Source organism: Rhinoderma darwinii, chromosome 2, assembly GCF_050947455.1.
Source record: "Rhinoderma darwinii isolate aRhiDar2 chromosome 2, aRhiDar2.hap1, whole genome shotgun sequence".
Classification (NCBI taxonomy): domain Eukaryota; kingdom Metazoa; phylum Chordata; class Amphibia; order Anura; family Rhinodermatidae; genus Rhinoderma; species Rhinoderma darwinii.
The window spans coordinates 21,262,070-21,276,227 of NC_134688.1; the positions used below are offsets into that span (position 1 = coordinate 21,262,070).

The 14,158-nt window shown below is 42.0% G+C and overlaps 1 protein-coding gene across 1 annotated transcript in view; it reads left to right on the forward strand.

Annotated features, from left to right (window-relative positions):
• Positions 1 to 14,158, forward strand: part of LOC142742052 (N-acetylated-alpha-linked acidic dipeptidase 2-like) — a 61,369-nt gene that overhangs the window by 37,785 nt on the left and 9,426 nt on the right. The window contains exons 14-15 of the mRNA XM_075851453.1: positions 10,212 to 10,303; positions 13,877 to 13,967. Coding sequence (XP_075707568.1) covers positions 10,212 to 10,303; positions 13,877 to 13,967 — 183 coding nt within the window. The remainder of the gene's footprint in view (positions 1 to 10,211; positions 10,304 to 13,876; positions 13,968 to 14,158) is intronic.

The window sequence follows — 14,158 nt, forward strand, 5'->3', positions numbered from 1 at the left end:
GATGAAGCCCCTCTAATGTGTTTATATATTTAGTAGCCATTGCACTGATTTTTACATATGGCAACCATAATGGCATGTTCACACGGCGCTCAAAAAAACCCGACGTGTAAACGTGTCAAATACGCTAGTGTTTCTTTTGAGGCGCTTTTTAAGATACAGGCGTTTTTGACACGCTTTCCATGTTTTTTTTACGTGTTTTGTGCGCACTTTTTGCATGTTTTTTGGTGCGCAATTAGGACTCCCATTGACTATTGGAACATTTAGGCATCAACGTATTGTCCTCGCGCTTTTTTTTTTACAAGAACGCATTTTTTTAAATATCCTCGCGTAAAAAAAACGCGTTGTACGTATGTACTAACTTTCTCATTCATTTGAATGGGAAACTCAATGAAACGTTTTTCGACGCGTATTTTGGCACGTAACACGTGCCAAAATACACGCCGTGTGAAGAGGGCCTAAGAATCTGATCTTTCGAGAATGTCCTGTCTTCTGTTTGAGTCTTTGGGCTTCTCATTGACTTATTAAAGGGGTATTCCCAAAGCAGACATTTATCACCTATGCACAGGACAGACCCCTTTAATCCCTTGCCGACATTTGACATAGGGTTACGTCATAACCAGCAAGGGAAAGTATCGCTCCATACTAAGTGGGTGCCGTCATTTCACTGCAACAGACGGGATCAGAGATAACTCCGGTCCTGCTCGTTCGTGACATCTAAGACGTTAGAAAGGTGGTGGCACCCTCCATCGCCCCCGCGATGCGATCGTTGGGTGCTTATGGTTGTCATGGCAGCCTGGGGGCCTAATGAAGGCCTCCATGTTCGTCATTATTCTGGCAGGGCTTAATAGGAGCCTGGGAATATCCCGATATACTGCAATACATAAGTAAGTATTGCAGTATATTGTGCAAGTGATCCAACGATCGCTCGTTCAAGTCCTGTAGGGGGACTAATGTAAAAAACTGTTAAATAATTTTTATTTTTATATATAATAAATATATATACATACACAAAAAAGAAAATATTATAAGTTCAAAACTTTTTCAATTTCCCCCCAAGAGCAATGTAAAAATAAAAAAAACCCACATAATTGGTATTGACGCGTCCATAAGATTCAGAATTATTACAATATAACGTTATTTAACCGACTGTAAACGTCCTTAAAAAATAATAATAAAATGGCCTGAATTGCATTTTTTTATTCACCTCATCTCCCACAAAAATACATAAAAAGTCGTATGTACGTTTGACCAATGCTGCGGGAGAGGTGAATTGTGGGACTAACACGTTTTACCAATGCTGCGGGAGAGGTGAATTGTGGGACTAACACGTTTTACCAATGCTGCGGGAGAGGTGAATTGTGGGACTAACACGTTTTACCAGTTTATATTTGTGTAGCCTGCAATTATGTCAGCATTTGTGTTCTGGCCTTTCTGACCTGGTCCTGGTGTACACTGCCACCTACAGGAAGAGTAGACAAGTGCAGGCACTGGACTGAATATCGCCAGGATCTAATGGCAAAGTGACCCACCGACCCTTTACTTCGGGAGACTCCTAGATTTTTCTTAGTGATATCAGTTTCTGTGAAAGCTGCTGACAACCAATATGGCCGCTTATACAATTCCCACAGCTTTCCCAGACAGGAATGTTCTGATTCACTGACAGCAAACAGAGATTGTGAGCAAACAAAATACTAACTGGAGAATTTATTAAACTGGTGTAGACAATTTGCAAAAGTCTCAATTGGCAGGTTAAATTGTGAGTTATGAGCATTTTACTCCACCCTTACCACTTTTGAAAAAGGGGCCATCGTTTTTCGTCTGTCATCCATTGACATCAATGGAAGGCAGAGAAAGTGAAAACTGCTTTCTCTGCCTCCCATTGATGTCAATGGAAGGTCAGTGACGGAAACGCAGGAAGAAAAAACATTACATTTTTTTTTTCCCCGCAAGCGTTTTGTTTTCGCCCACGGGATAAAAACGCCTCCACTCCGCTTGAAATCAATGGGATGCGATTTTGACCGTTTTTTGGCGCTGTTTCCAACACGGTTTCCGCATCAAAAAAACTCGTAGTGTGAACAAGCCCTATGTGTGTGTGTGTGTGTGTGTGTGTGTTTTTGTGTGTTTTTTTACACCGATTTCTTTTTACATAATACGTCACTTTATGAATTGGGAAACCCCCTTCCTTTTTTTCCAATGAGATTAGTTTTTATTTTCCAACAGTACAATAACACACAAAAAAAGGGATCATCCCACCCCGTCCCCACTCCCATTATGTCCGACTAAGAGAAGAAAATACATTTTAAAAAAAGGAAAGGGAAAAAGAAACAGAAAACAATAATCTGCACACGTTTCGCCACGCAAGACATATAGAGACATACATCCACTGAAAATACAATAGTATAATTTACATATACAGCAAAATGTACATTATCATACCAAGTCATACAGGTTTATGTAAGTCGCATCAGATGACATATACGGACATAAACTTTCCTCCTGGCGTCTTTCACACGAACTTTGGGGAATAACTAAGAAGATGTAAGTAGTGGAATTCCCATTATCCTATGTGGTACTAGTGTGGCAGTAGCCACGCCATTAGTATCTAACCATGGAGCCCACCATTTTTGAAACGGGCCTAGGCCTCCCTTTTAAGGAAGATAAATTAGCATCATATTCGCCTTCGCTATAAATTCCTGTTCTGTTGGAGAGGGCTGTATCCAGTGGTGCGCAATCCGTTTCCGGGCCACATATAGAAGCCAACCAGCCGATATCTTAGGCCTCGTTCACATCTGCGTCAGGGTCCCGTTCTGGCCTTCTGGCAGAGGAGTGTATGACGCTGACCAATCAGTGACCAATCAGCGTCATACACTTCTCTCCATTCATTTACTCTGCACATGTTCTTACTAGATCACTATGCGCAGCCGCATACACACACATTAACGTTACTCAAGTATCCTGACAATGAATAGGCATCACCTCCAGCCAGGGCGGGATGTCTATTCAGAATCCTGACACTTCTCTAACGTTTCTGTGAGATTTACTGCACAGCAGGCGTAGTCTCGCGAGATTACGCTGTAAACTGTCATTTACAGCGACATCTCGCTGTGCTGTGCTGTAGTATCACTCAAATGAATAGACATCCCGTCCCGGCTGGAGGTGATGCCTATTCATTGTCAGGACACTTCAGTAAAGTTAATGTGTGTGTATGCGGCTGCACATAGTGATCTAGTAAGAACACTATGTGCAGAGTAAATGAATGGAGAGAAGTGTATGATGCTGATTGGTCACTGATTGGTCAGCGTCATACACTTCTCTCCACAACGCCCAGTTGGTTATATAGTAAAACACGCCCAGTTGTCCATTAAGAAAGTCATTAGCATAAAGCTAAAATAGGTCATAACGCTGTCAAAAATGAACGTTTTTCTAAATAAAAAACACCTCAGTAATCTACATTACAGCGCCGATCACATCATGTACAAGATAGGCCACTTATAATGTGGTGACAGAGCCTCTTTAAGTTCTTCAAAGTCAGATACCCTAGTAGTAACCTCTATACCCAGATATCGGATCTGCCCAACACACAGAACAGAGGACTCGTTATATTCCAAAGGTCTATCTAAAGGACCAATTGAGAGCAATGCCGACCTATGCCAATTTATAGTAAGCCCAGAAAGCCGACCAAACTCATCAACTAGAGACATAACCCTAGAGAATAATTCTAAGGAAGCACCCGTATCTCCCAAAAATAGTAACGCCTCATCTGCATATAGAGCGATTTTGTTTTCATGGCGACCATATTGAAACTCCTTGGCAGCGTCAAGTGGGAGAATGGCGCTGTGTCCACCATTATCCGGGGGACCTGCAAGCTAGGAAACAAGCCTCGTATATTTATGGATGTCGCCTTACGGGGTATAAATCCTGCTATAAATCCTGTTAGCGAGAGCTCTTGCAAGAATTTTCACATCAGTAGATAGTGGGGAGATCGGGCGATACCATTCAGGGAGCTGAACATTTGCCTTCCTTAGGTAAGACTACAATAATAGCCTCTTGCATAGATGCCGGCAAAGTTCCCAATCTAAGGGACTCCTGAAAAGCTTCTAGAAGTCTAGGGGGTAGCGCTTCCCCATATTGTTTATATACTTCAGTCGGCAAGCCGTCAACTCCCGGGGGCTTCTCGTTGCCGTAGAGTCCACCGCCTCCTTGGAGTTCTTCCAAGCTAAGAGGGCCATCCGGCATAGTCCTAGAGTCCTCTGTCATTTTAGGTACCTGGGCATTATCTAAGAAACCCAAGATGTCCTCAGTGGTAGGGTTCACCTCGGGGGTGAATAGGGAAACATAAAAGGTCTTTAGTATTCGTAATACACCTGGTGTATCAGAGACTATCTGGCCTGTAGGTGTCCAGGGCCTTTGATTTAGGCTTAGCGATGTGAACGGCCTTTATAGCCTCCCGTACGGAGTGCACCGATGCCGATCCCACATTAATATCCAAATATTCTCTCAGTAATGGAGGCACCTTCTCTTTATCATTCATAATAGATAGCCAAAATGGATTAAGTCTACACAACTTTGGGGCTCTACCTATCCCACTCGGTAATTCTACAACCACCCGCAGGGGAGATTGATCCGACAGGGATCTAGGCATGTGCTCCGCCTCACTTACCATAGAGGGATACTCCCTTTAATGCATTATATTACGATATCTATTAGGCCACCCACTGGTGATGGCACAAGCGCAGCTCCTGTGTCCGTGTCCTCAATGTGCCGTAATAATACATCGGTTTGCTATTACTATTATGGTATGGGAAGGGGTTAAACGGGAATAATGGCTCAGACTCAGCAGCCGTGACCACCATGATGTTCATGTATGCAATTTTGCATGAAAGGTTTAATAACTCTTTGCACCCCCTTTTGCAGCAATAATTGCAATTATAGGGTAACTAAACGTTCAACAAACTTTTGACATGTTATAGTGACATGTCAGAAGTTTTTATTGGTGGGGGTCCGAGCACTGAGATCCCCCACCAATCTGTCAAACGAATCGGCAGAAGCGCTCGGGTGAACGCTGTGCCGCTTAATTTCTGATCGGCTTTCCTTGAAAAGCGGATCAAGTGGTGTATGGACGCATAGACTTTTTGAGACGCCGCTTCGAGGAAAGACGATTAGAAACAAAACCAGGTTTACCCAGGCGTTACTGCCGCTTCGTTTTAGCGAACGGTGGGGGGCTCAGTGCACAGACCCCCACACTCATCTGCTTCGTGTCTGTTCGGCTTTTTCCGGAAATCAATGTATCGGAGTACGGACTCAATAGAATGTCTATGAACCCGTACTCCGATACATCAGCTTTCTGGATAAAGACGAACAGAAACAAAGCGGCGCATCGCTCACACGAGTGCTTCTGCTGCTTCGTTTTAGCGATTGGTGGGGGTCTCATGCTCGGACCCCCACCAATCAAAACTTCTGACATGTCACTATGACATGTCAGAAGTTTGTTGAACATTTAGTTACCCTTTAAACCCTTCCTGTACTTTTAAACCCACTTTCCGATCGTTTGACTCCAAAATTTGCACTAATTCTTCCTATTCCACATTATAGATGTGGCCTAAACAATGTCTCCTTTAGTGGACCCAGAATCTGGGGGGTGTTAACGCACAAATAACCTAATCATTTTTATTTCTACTATGGCCTGTACAGCATAGGATACAATATAATTAATAGGGGACATGCACTTGTTCTGTATAGCTAGACGATGGCCCCTTTATAATAATTTCCTCTGGTGTCCCATGGTAGTTTAGACGATCCTGCCAGTAAGGGGTTTTTGTGGTGGGATGAACAGAACCAAAAAGCTAAAAGAAAAGACTGAAATACATCATTGCTTTCTTGCATGTCATCACTTCAAGTTGTCCAAACGTTGCATGTAATGATCGTAAGAATCCACCAGGTGGCGAGAGTATTCCACTCTCAGTATTTACTATTATTTGTGCACATTCAAGGCTCCGCTATAGTTTTAGAGTTTATCAGTTTCGTATTTTATTCGGAATTTTGTTGTCAAAAATTCAGAAGAAAGAAAAAGGAAAACCGTCCTTATCCTTCCTATTATCAGGGGCAGCAATTCACTAAGTTGGTGAGACAACCTTTTTAATAAAGGAATGCTTAAAGAATATGAATTTCCAAAGCCGCATGTACAGATGTAGCCAAGTTTAACTTGACTCTGATAACTTGCTGCAGTGTGATATCACACAACAAAAGCCAGTGAAAAAGTTATTGAAAAAGTCAAGGTATAATCTCTTGCCACTGTGTATTTAATGCGTAAAGAGTCAAGATAAAGATGGCTACATCTGTATTCCTATACTAGGCTTAGATTAGCTGCCTTCTCTTAGTGCATTAAATGAATTGTCTCATCAGAGACCACCCCTTTCAGAATGTGGCATCGGGATCCCGCTTCTGACACCCCCCGCAAACAGATGATTCTGCAGGAAGAAGCGGCGGCTCTCCTCTCTGGTTCATAAAGGGGGGTCCTGCTTAGGGGACCTCCGTCTATGGGGTCTATATACCCTAATAGAGCATTTGCATTTTCACAACAGCAGTCAAGCCACAGGTTGGCGATCTCTGCCCTCACACATTCGATCAGAGCGGCTCTCCATTCTGGCTCTTGGAGGGGGTCCCGAGGGTCGGACCGCCCTCTGATGTCTATATGCCCTAATAAGGCATATGGACAGGGGTTGTTTTCACGAGACAGCCCCTTTAACACCTGTTGTTTTTTTCCCGGATAGGAGCAATTATTAATAACGCCTCTGACTTATCCTATTAATACTTGGCTATTTGTGGGCACAGGCTTGGCACGCTCTATGTGTAACATGGCAACCATTCATCTTGGCTGTAGTTACACAAAGCGATTGCCAATAAGCAGTGACCGAGTATTATTATTTTTTTTTAGATTGCTGTGCTTATGGGGCAAATTTCATTATGAACCTTTGCCAGGGGTGTAACAGCTGTGGGGGACAGAGGTAGCGGTTGCACCTGGGCTCTGGTGCCTGTAGGGCCCCAGTGGTCCCTCTGCCACATAAGAAGCCACCAGTATTATAGATGTCACATGATAACTGGGGGACCTGTTACACATTTTGCATTGGGGTCCGGGAGCTTCAAGTTACGTGTCTGACCTACGGAATTATTCTGACCTCAATGATAAGTTTTCCCGCTATAGACACTTCTGAAATATCAATAGGATGTGCCAAAAAATGTCTGATGGAAAGGGGGTACAAAAGTTGGGACCCTTACTGACCCTAAGAATGGGGATGCTCGTCACTCCATTTCCACCACAGTGGTGGCTACCCAGTCACTCTTCATTATAGTAAATGTGAGACACAGGAATGTAAAGCCCCCAGATGTTCCATATCTCCCATTCATTATAACGAGAGGCCATACGTGAGTGGCCTATCTGCTGGGACTGGACACCCCCCATGGTTATAGATTTAAATTATGAAATTCTGACTGCCTGTCGTCACCACTAGGGGGAGCTCCCATTAGAATTAATTAATAATCAACCTAATATTTTTTGTATAATATTATTGGGAATTCATTCTTGCTTATATTTATATATTTTTATGTTCTGAGTGATCCAGGCGGATAAGGGGTTAAGTAGTCTTTTGGGTTATCATATGACTTGTCGCCTCGGATATATCTCCTGTTTATAAGGAATCGGAGGTCCTAGACCAAAACCGTTTGGGATATTTTTTCTCGCCCAAGTAATTTTGAGACTAATGTGTAAGCCGTGCCCAGGATGGCAGCGAATGAAAGGTTTTACTTTTATCTACCTTTCCACACTCCCGAGCTGCCATGGTTACTCAGTCAAATAGATCAGATTTATTGGAAGGAATGACATGAAGAGGGATCAGTGCTGGTTCTGTGCTCCGCAGAGTTCAGAGTATAATATTATATTGTCTCTTATGGTATTTATATATTTTTTTCTTCAACTTAAAAAGTCAAATGTGACATAAAAGAAATTAAAATGTTTTCTCTTCAATAGAAATGTAATACAAATTGACATAGACTTTTCCCTGGGAAATACATCCCTATTAAAAATGTTCTATTTCGCTGGTCATGGACTCTCTTCATTTGTATCTAATTCGGATTCGTGTGTCTCTAATTTGTATCTAATCAGGGTTCCGTCGTTTTGACTGAATCAATACCATAGTCGACTGCGCTATTCATTTAGTCAAAACGACAGAACCCTTGCACAACTGAGACAAACGGAAACCACTGGCACCGGATCCGTCACCATTGAAATCAACCTGTGGTTTCCGTTTGTTTCAATCAGGTTTCCGTTCTGACGGGAAGCTCAGACGGAGCGCCAGAACGGAGCCCGGATTTGAATGAAGCCTAAAGTGGATCTGTCAACTGATTTTCTTGATAAAAGATTAGAATATTCTGAAACAGTGCCCCTTGTGGTCAAGTTGAGAAATTACATCATACCAATAACATAAATTGAATTCATATTTGTTTTAGACAGTTCACAGAATATAATTCCTGTAATTAAAAATAAATTTCAAAAAAATCCCCTTTTAAAGACTACGTACACCTTTTGAAGACTTTGTTTTCTAAAACAATGTATTATAGTGTTTATGCAACTTTGTAATTTTTTTTTATTAAAAAAAAAAAATAACTTTTTGAGATACATCTTCTATAACTTAGATGTGTTCGATAACAGATGGATCCTGGGTGTCAGAGACACGTAGGACCCGCTGTCACCGAAGCCGACCTAACACATTCGGGTTTCAGCACAAGATACAACTTCTATGTATACAGGACACATAAAAGTTGTGTCTCAAATAGTAAAAAAGTGTTGTTTTTTTTAATTAAAAAAGTAAAAGTAAAAAGTTGCATTAAACAATATAATACATACTTTTAGAAACAAAAATCAAAAAATCTTTAAAGGTTTACACGGCCTTTAAAGCACTTACAAAGGCTACTAGTCATTTGCATATTTAAAGTAGAACTCCGCATTTTAAAGTTAAATAAAAAAAAAATGTTTTAGGGAACTGTTAACTTGTTCATTTTCTAATATAATATTATTATTGGAAACCGCCCTAAATTAATCAGATGTCTCTCCCCTCTCACAGCTTGCAGTCTCTCACACACACTGAGGGAGAGATATTGCAACTGCATCCCCCTCTCACTTTCTCCTCCCTGTCGTCTATTTACTGTTTTACACTAGATGGATTTTTTGGGGGACTGAGGAGGTTTCTGAACATTTATAGAGAGAGATGAATTCACACTGCTGATTTATGTAAACATGAATATATACGATAAATAAGCTTCAGGTCATTCTATTGTGTACTGATTAGTCATATTCTGTCATGCAGCAATTTTCTAAACTTCTGGGACCCATCTATAAAACCAACCGCAAGGTGAAGCCTAGAGCAGCTTTTATTATCTATCTAGCACCAGTACAATGACACCTGGCATATGACTGGTAGTCACAATTCAATAAAATTTTTCGTAACAATTAAAATTTCCCTTTTATCTTAATTTGCTCAAAATTTGTCAAATTGTCTATGCCGACTAAAGGGCCCTAATAGCCAAAAGGCCTTGGACTGCTGCTTCAGTTGCTGTGTTATTCAGCCTGTCTTGCAGATGCATGGGGTACTTTGGCCATATTTGCTTCCATGCTTTTGAAATGGTGGCCATAAATTCGCACCCGCAATTTTTTAACCAATTCTTATGATCTTGTTAAAGGGGTTGTCTAGTTTAGAAAACCCTGTTTTAATATACCTTGAATCCATCAGCTGGAGCAGAGGGTGGCCTCAAAGATTGTGTCTTTCTCTCTCTCTGGAGGACCCAACATGCCTGCATTACACTGACAGCCCATTTATTTCAATAGAAATTGTGTAATGCATCAATTAACCTGTGGTGGCACTGCAGGGAAACTGAACACTAGGTTTCCCAATAGATTACAGCTAATCACTGGGGCTCAGCGATCAGATTATTTTCGGGGGATTTTTTAGTAAAAGGAGATTGTCTGAAGTGGACTACCCCTTTCAATTGACAGTAGATGAAATGACGGTATAAATCTTTTGTCTGTAGACAGTATAAAGTCCTAAGAATATCAGACGTAAGCATTTTTTTAAGCATTTATATATTGTATTGGAGATGAGGCTTCATTTTTTTGGGTTTATTGGCTGCTTGTTCTTCATTGCTGCATTTTGACTCTGCAGATTGCTAGTCCGGATGAAGGCTTTGATGGTGAGTCCCTATATAATAGCTGGCTACAGAAAGACCCTTCCACCAAAGATAAAGACTTACCAAGGTATCGGCATTATTATTCATATTAAAGGGGTTGTGTAGTTTAGAAGATCTGTTTTTAAAAATTCTGAGTTAGTAGTGGGGGGTTTGTCAGCAGATGTTTAAGGCTAGGACTACAGGGCGACTATGACCACTATACAGGTCGCCCGTCCCTCTGTTGCGCTGCCTGCAACGCAAGCAATGAAAATTAATGGATTTCTTGTGACTGTCGTGGCAACTTGCTGGTTGTGATGCAGGCAGTGTGACACAATGATCTTTGGCCATGCGATGTGTGTTGCGGCCAAAGTCGCCATGTAGCCCCAGCCTAAGTGGGTTTTCCAGTTTAAAATAAAGCGTGATCACTGTTTAGTTAAGGGTATGTTCACACGCAAACTCAAAAACGTCTGAAAATACGGAGCGGTTTTCAAGCGAAAACAGCTCCTGATTTTCAGACGTTTTTGTAGCAACTCGCGTTTTTCGCGGCATATTTTACAGCCGTTTTTGGAGCTATTTTTCAATGGAGTCAATGAAAAACGGCTCCAAAAACGTCTCAAGAAATGAACTGCACTTATTTTGACGCAGCGTCTTTTTACGCGCCGTATTTTTAAAACGACGCGTAAAATTATGCCTCGTGGTAACAGAACACCGTAAATCCCATTGCAAGCAATGGGCAGATGTTTGGAGGCATAATGGTGCCAATTTTTCAGGCGTAATTCCAGGCGTAAACGGCCCGAATTACGTCTGAAACCACTGTGTGTGAACATACCCTAATATTTCTGCTGAGTACACACGGGGCAGATACGCTGCGTAATGTTACACTGCGTATCCAACCCGGTGGCCGCAGGGAATTCCAGGTGGGAAACCGCACCAAACTGTGGTGCAGTTTTTCGCACTAAATTTCCGCTGCGGAAAACTACAGAATCCCTCCTGGGATCACATTTCATCCCAGGAGAGCGTTGCAGCCTGTGATTGGCTGCAGCGACAGTCATATGGGATGGAACACTGGACTACTGGGTAAGTAGTAGAAGATTTTTTCTCTTTGTTGCCTTTTTTTGTGGTGGAATCGCTGCAATTCCCCCGCAAAAAAATGCAACAACTCCTATTTGTTGCGGGTTTTACCTCCCCATTGAATTCAATGGGGAAAACCCGCAACAAATAAGCAGCGTTTACGCAAATGCAATTGACATGTAGCGTGTGGATGAGATTTGTTTTATCCCGTTCACTTTCCTGCTACAGTATTAGGCCCCAAGCACACGACCGGAAAAAACTCTGAACTTGCGGACCGCAATACAGTCCGCAATTACGGACCCGCCCGGTTCTATTAGCCGCGGGCACCTTTCCGTATCGCTACGGAAGAGTGTCCGTACCGTAGAACCGTGCCAGGAAATATGGAGCATGTCATTTTTTTGTGGGCCGTGCTCGGCAGTGTGCATGAGGCCTTATGCTGCGGGTTTTCTGCAACTAATTCCATTGCGGAAAATCTGCAGTATTTATGCAACGTGTGAACTGACCCTTGTGTCAGACTTGGCAGTAGTCTGTGCGGTAAACATAGCAGTAGTACAATATCCTGTCTTGAAAACCATCTCATCTACACTGATACAGCTGTTTGGGCTGGACTATGTCTTTTACAGGTCTTATTTTCATTCACTGACAGTAAGCAAAGCTATTTAAAATGGTGAGGAACTGAAACACAAACTTTATTAGAAATTTACATACGTTTTTCAGTATACTTATTTACAGTAGACCATAATAAACCCGTTAAGATATAGATCGATAACGGATTCTATATGTAGACTGATTTTAAAGGGGTTGTTTCATCAAATGATCAAGCACGGCACTCATGACAACAGAGAGACGTGCCTTATATAAGGAGTACTGTATGGCTGTTAAATAACCAACAGGCGTATAACACTTAAAGAAGAAACTTTAAGCCATGACTAAGGACCCAGCAGGGGTCTGAAACGCGTAGGCTACCGCCTATTTTTTCTCATCACCCTCTGTACTCCGGACATTACCCGCCCGTCACCACTATTTCTCATCTATTGTTTTTTACTAAAGCAACATTAAAACTTGGAAGAAGTTTCCCGTTTTTAGCAGATTCATCACTTCCAGCGCTGGTTCCAACTTTCTTTTTCTGCCACTTAAAGAAGCACTCCAGCTAATTATTTTTTTTCGGGCACATATCATGCTAACACACCCGCAATATTCTAGCTGTGTCATTTATTTCTTCCCAGCTCAGTGGCATCTATACATTTTGAACCCTTTCATTATGGACAACTGTGTCCTGTGATCTCAGTCTGACCACCAGAATAGACCATGCTCTCATGTGTAGACAGGAAGTCATTTCTCCTGTGTGGCTGACTTCCTGGAACTACAGGATTACATCATCACCTATCAAATCCCTCCTGGAAGCTCTGAGACCCTTTCCCTTCCCAATCAGCTCCATCCTCCTTGTTCCTCTGTATGTCCCCTGATGCATATAGTGCTGCTGAAGAAATAATTTCTGTCTTCTCTAAGAGAGTAGGAGTGCAGTGATATAATAGGCGAGTCCATACAATGATTACCTGCAGAGTTAAAGAACTCCCCTGACTCACACTTACTGTCTTTACTATCTGTGTGTACTGTGTGCAGAGAGTCCAGTGTATTTCTATAAGATGAAGCTTCTCACTGTCTCCTGTGTAAAAACTGACAGAGAGAAATCTATCACTAACATAATGCAAAGGACACAAGATAAAGATACATAGGATACGCTGAGACTGCAGTGTGAGGGCAGAAGTCCTATATCACTTGCTGCACTTAGATAGGTCTCATGAGACTCCACACCTCTGCAAAGCCAAAAGCATCATGGGAAATGTAGTCTGCCTTAGGGGAACCAAATCCGAGAGGAAGAAGGAATCAAGATGGTAAGCAACCTATAAATGACACATTAACTAAAACTGCTATATACAAGGCATATCTAAGAGGCTCTACATTATTTTTTAATAGCAGCCTAAGCTGCACTACATAGGCAGAAAAAAAATAGCTGGAGTGCTTCTTTAACACTTTCATCACTCTGGACCACCAGGGATATTATGTGTTAAAGGGGTTTTCCCATAGCAAACATTTTCGTCATATCCACAGGATATACTCCACAATGTCTTGGACCCGCACATTTGTGGAGAACGGGGGACCCGCATCCAGGTGGAGATGAATGGAGAGGCTTTCTCAATTCACCTCTATAGGAGTTACAGAAACAGCCGAGTTCTCTACATCCTGTGGACATGTCATTAATGTCTGATATAGGAATACCCCTTTCACTCGTTCACCATCTTAGTCCTCCAGGGATATTATAGGGTGAAAGGATATTAATTCTTTCACCCCTCCTGACTCCCCCTAGATAAATATTAAGGGTTAGCAAATTTCGTCTGGTCATAAGGCCAAAAAATTATTTTAGTGGCCCTGGTGGGATGAAACAAAACATCCTTAAGAAAACCATGGGAAGTGCATGCAAACTCCATGCAGATGTTGGCTTGTTCGATTCGAACACAGGGGCCTCGTGCAGTAAGTGAACTGTGCTAACCACTGACATACCGTGCTCATACTGTTCTATGTTCTGCAGAATAAATAAACTTGGATCCGGCAGTGACTTTGAGGCTTATTTCCAACGTCTGGGCATTGCTTCTGGAAGAGCTCGCTATAGCAAAAACAGGGTGAGTATGCTGCCATTGTGTCGTATGGGGATGCAAGAAAATATAAGTTGCTGGTGTAAATCATGTACTTGTAATAGTGTATACTGCTATGCAGGTGGTCTGGTCTTTCTAATATGGGAATATTTATTAATGATATAGAGGATGGGATTAATAGCACTATTTCTATTTTTGCAGATGACACCAAGCTATGT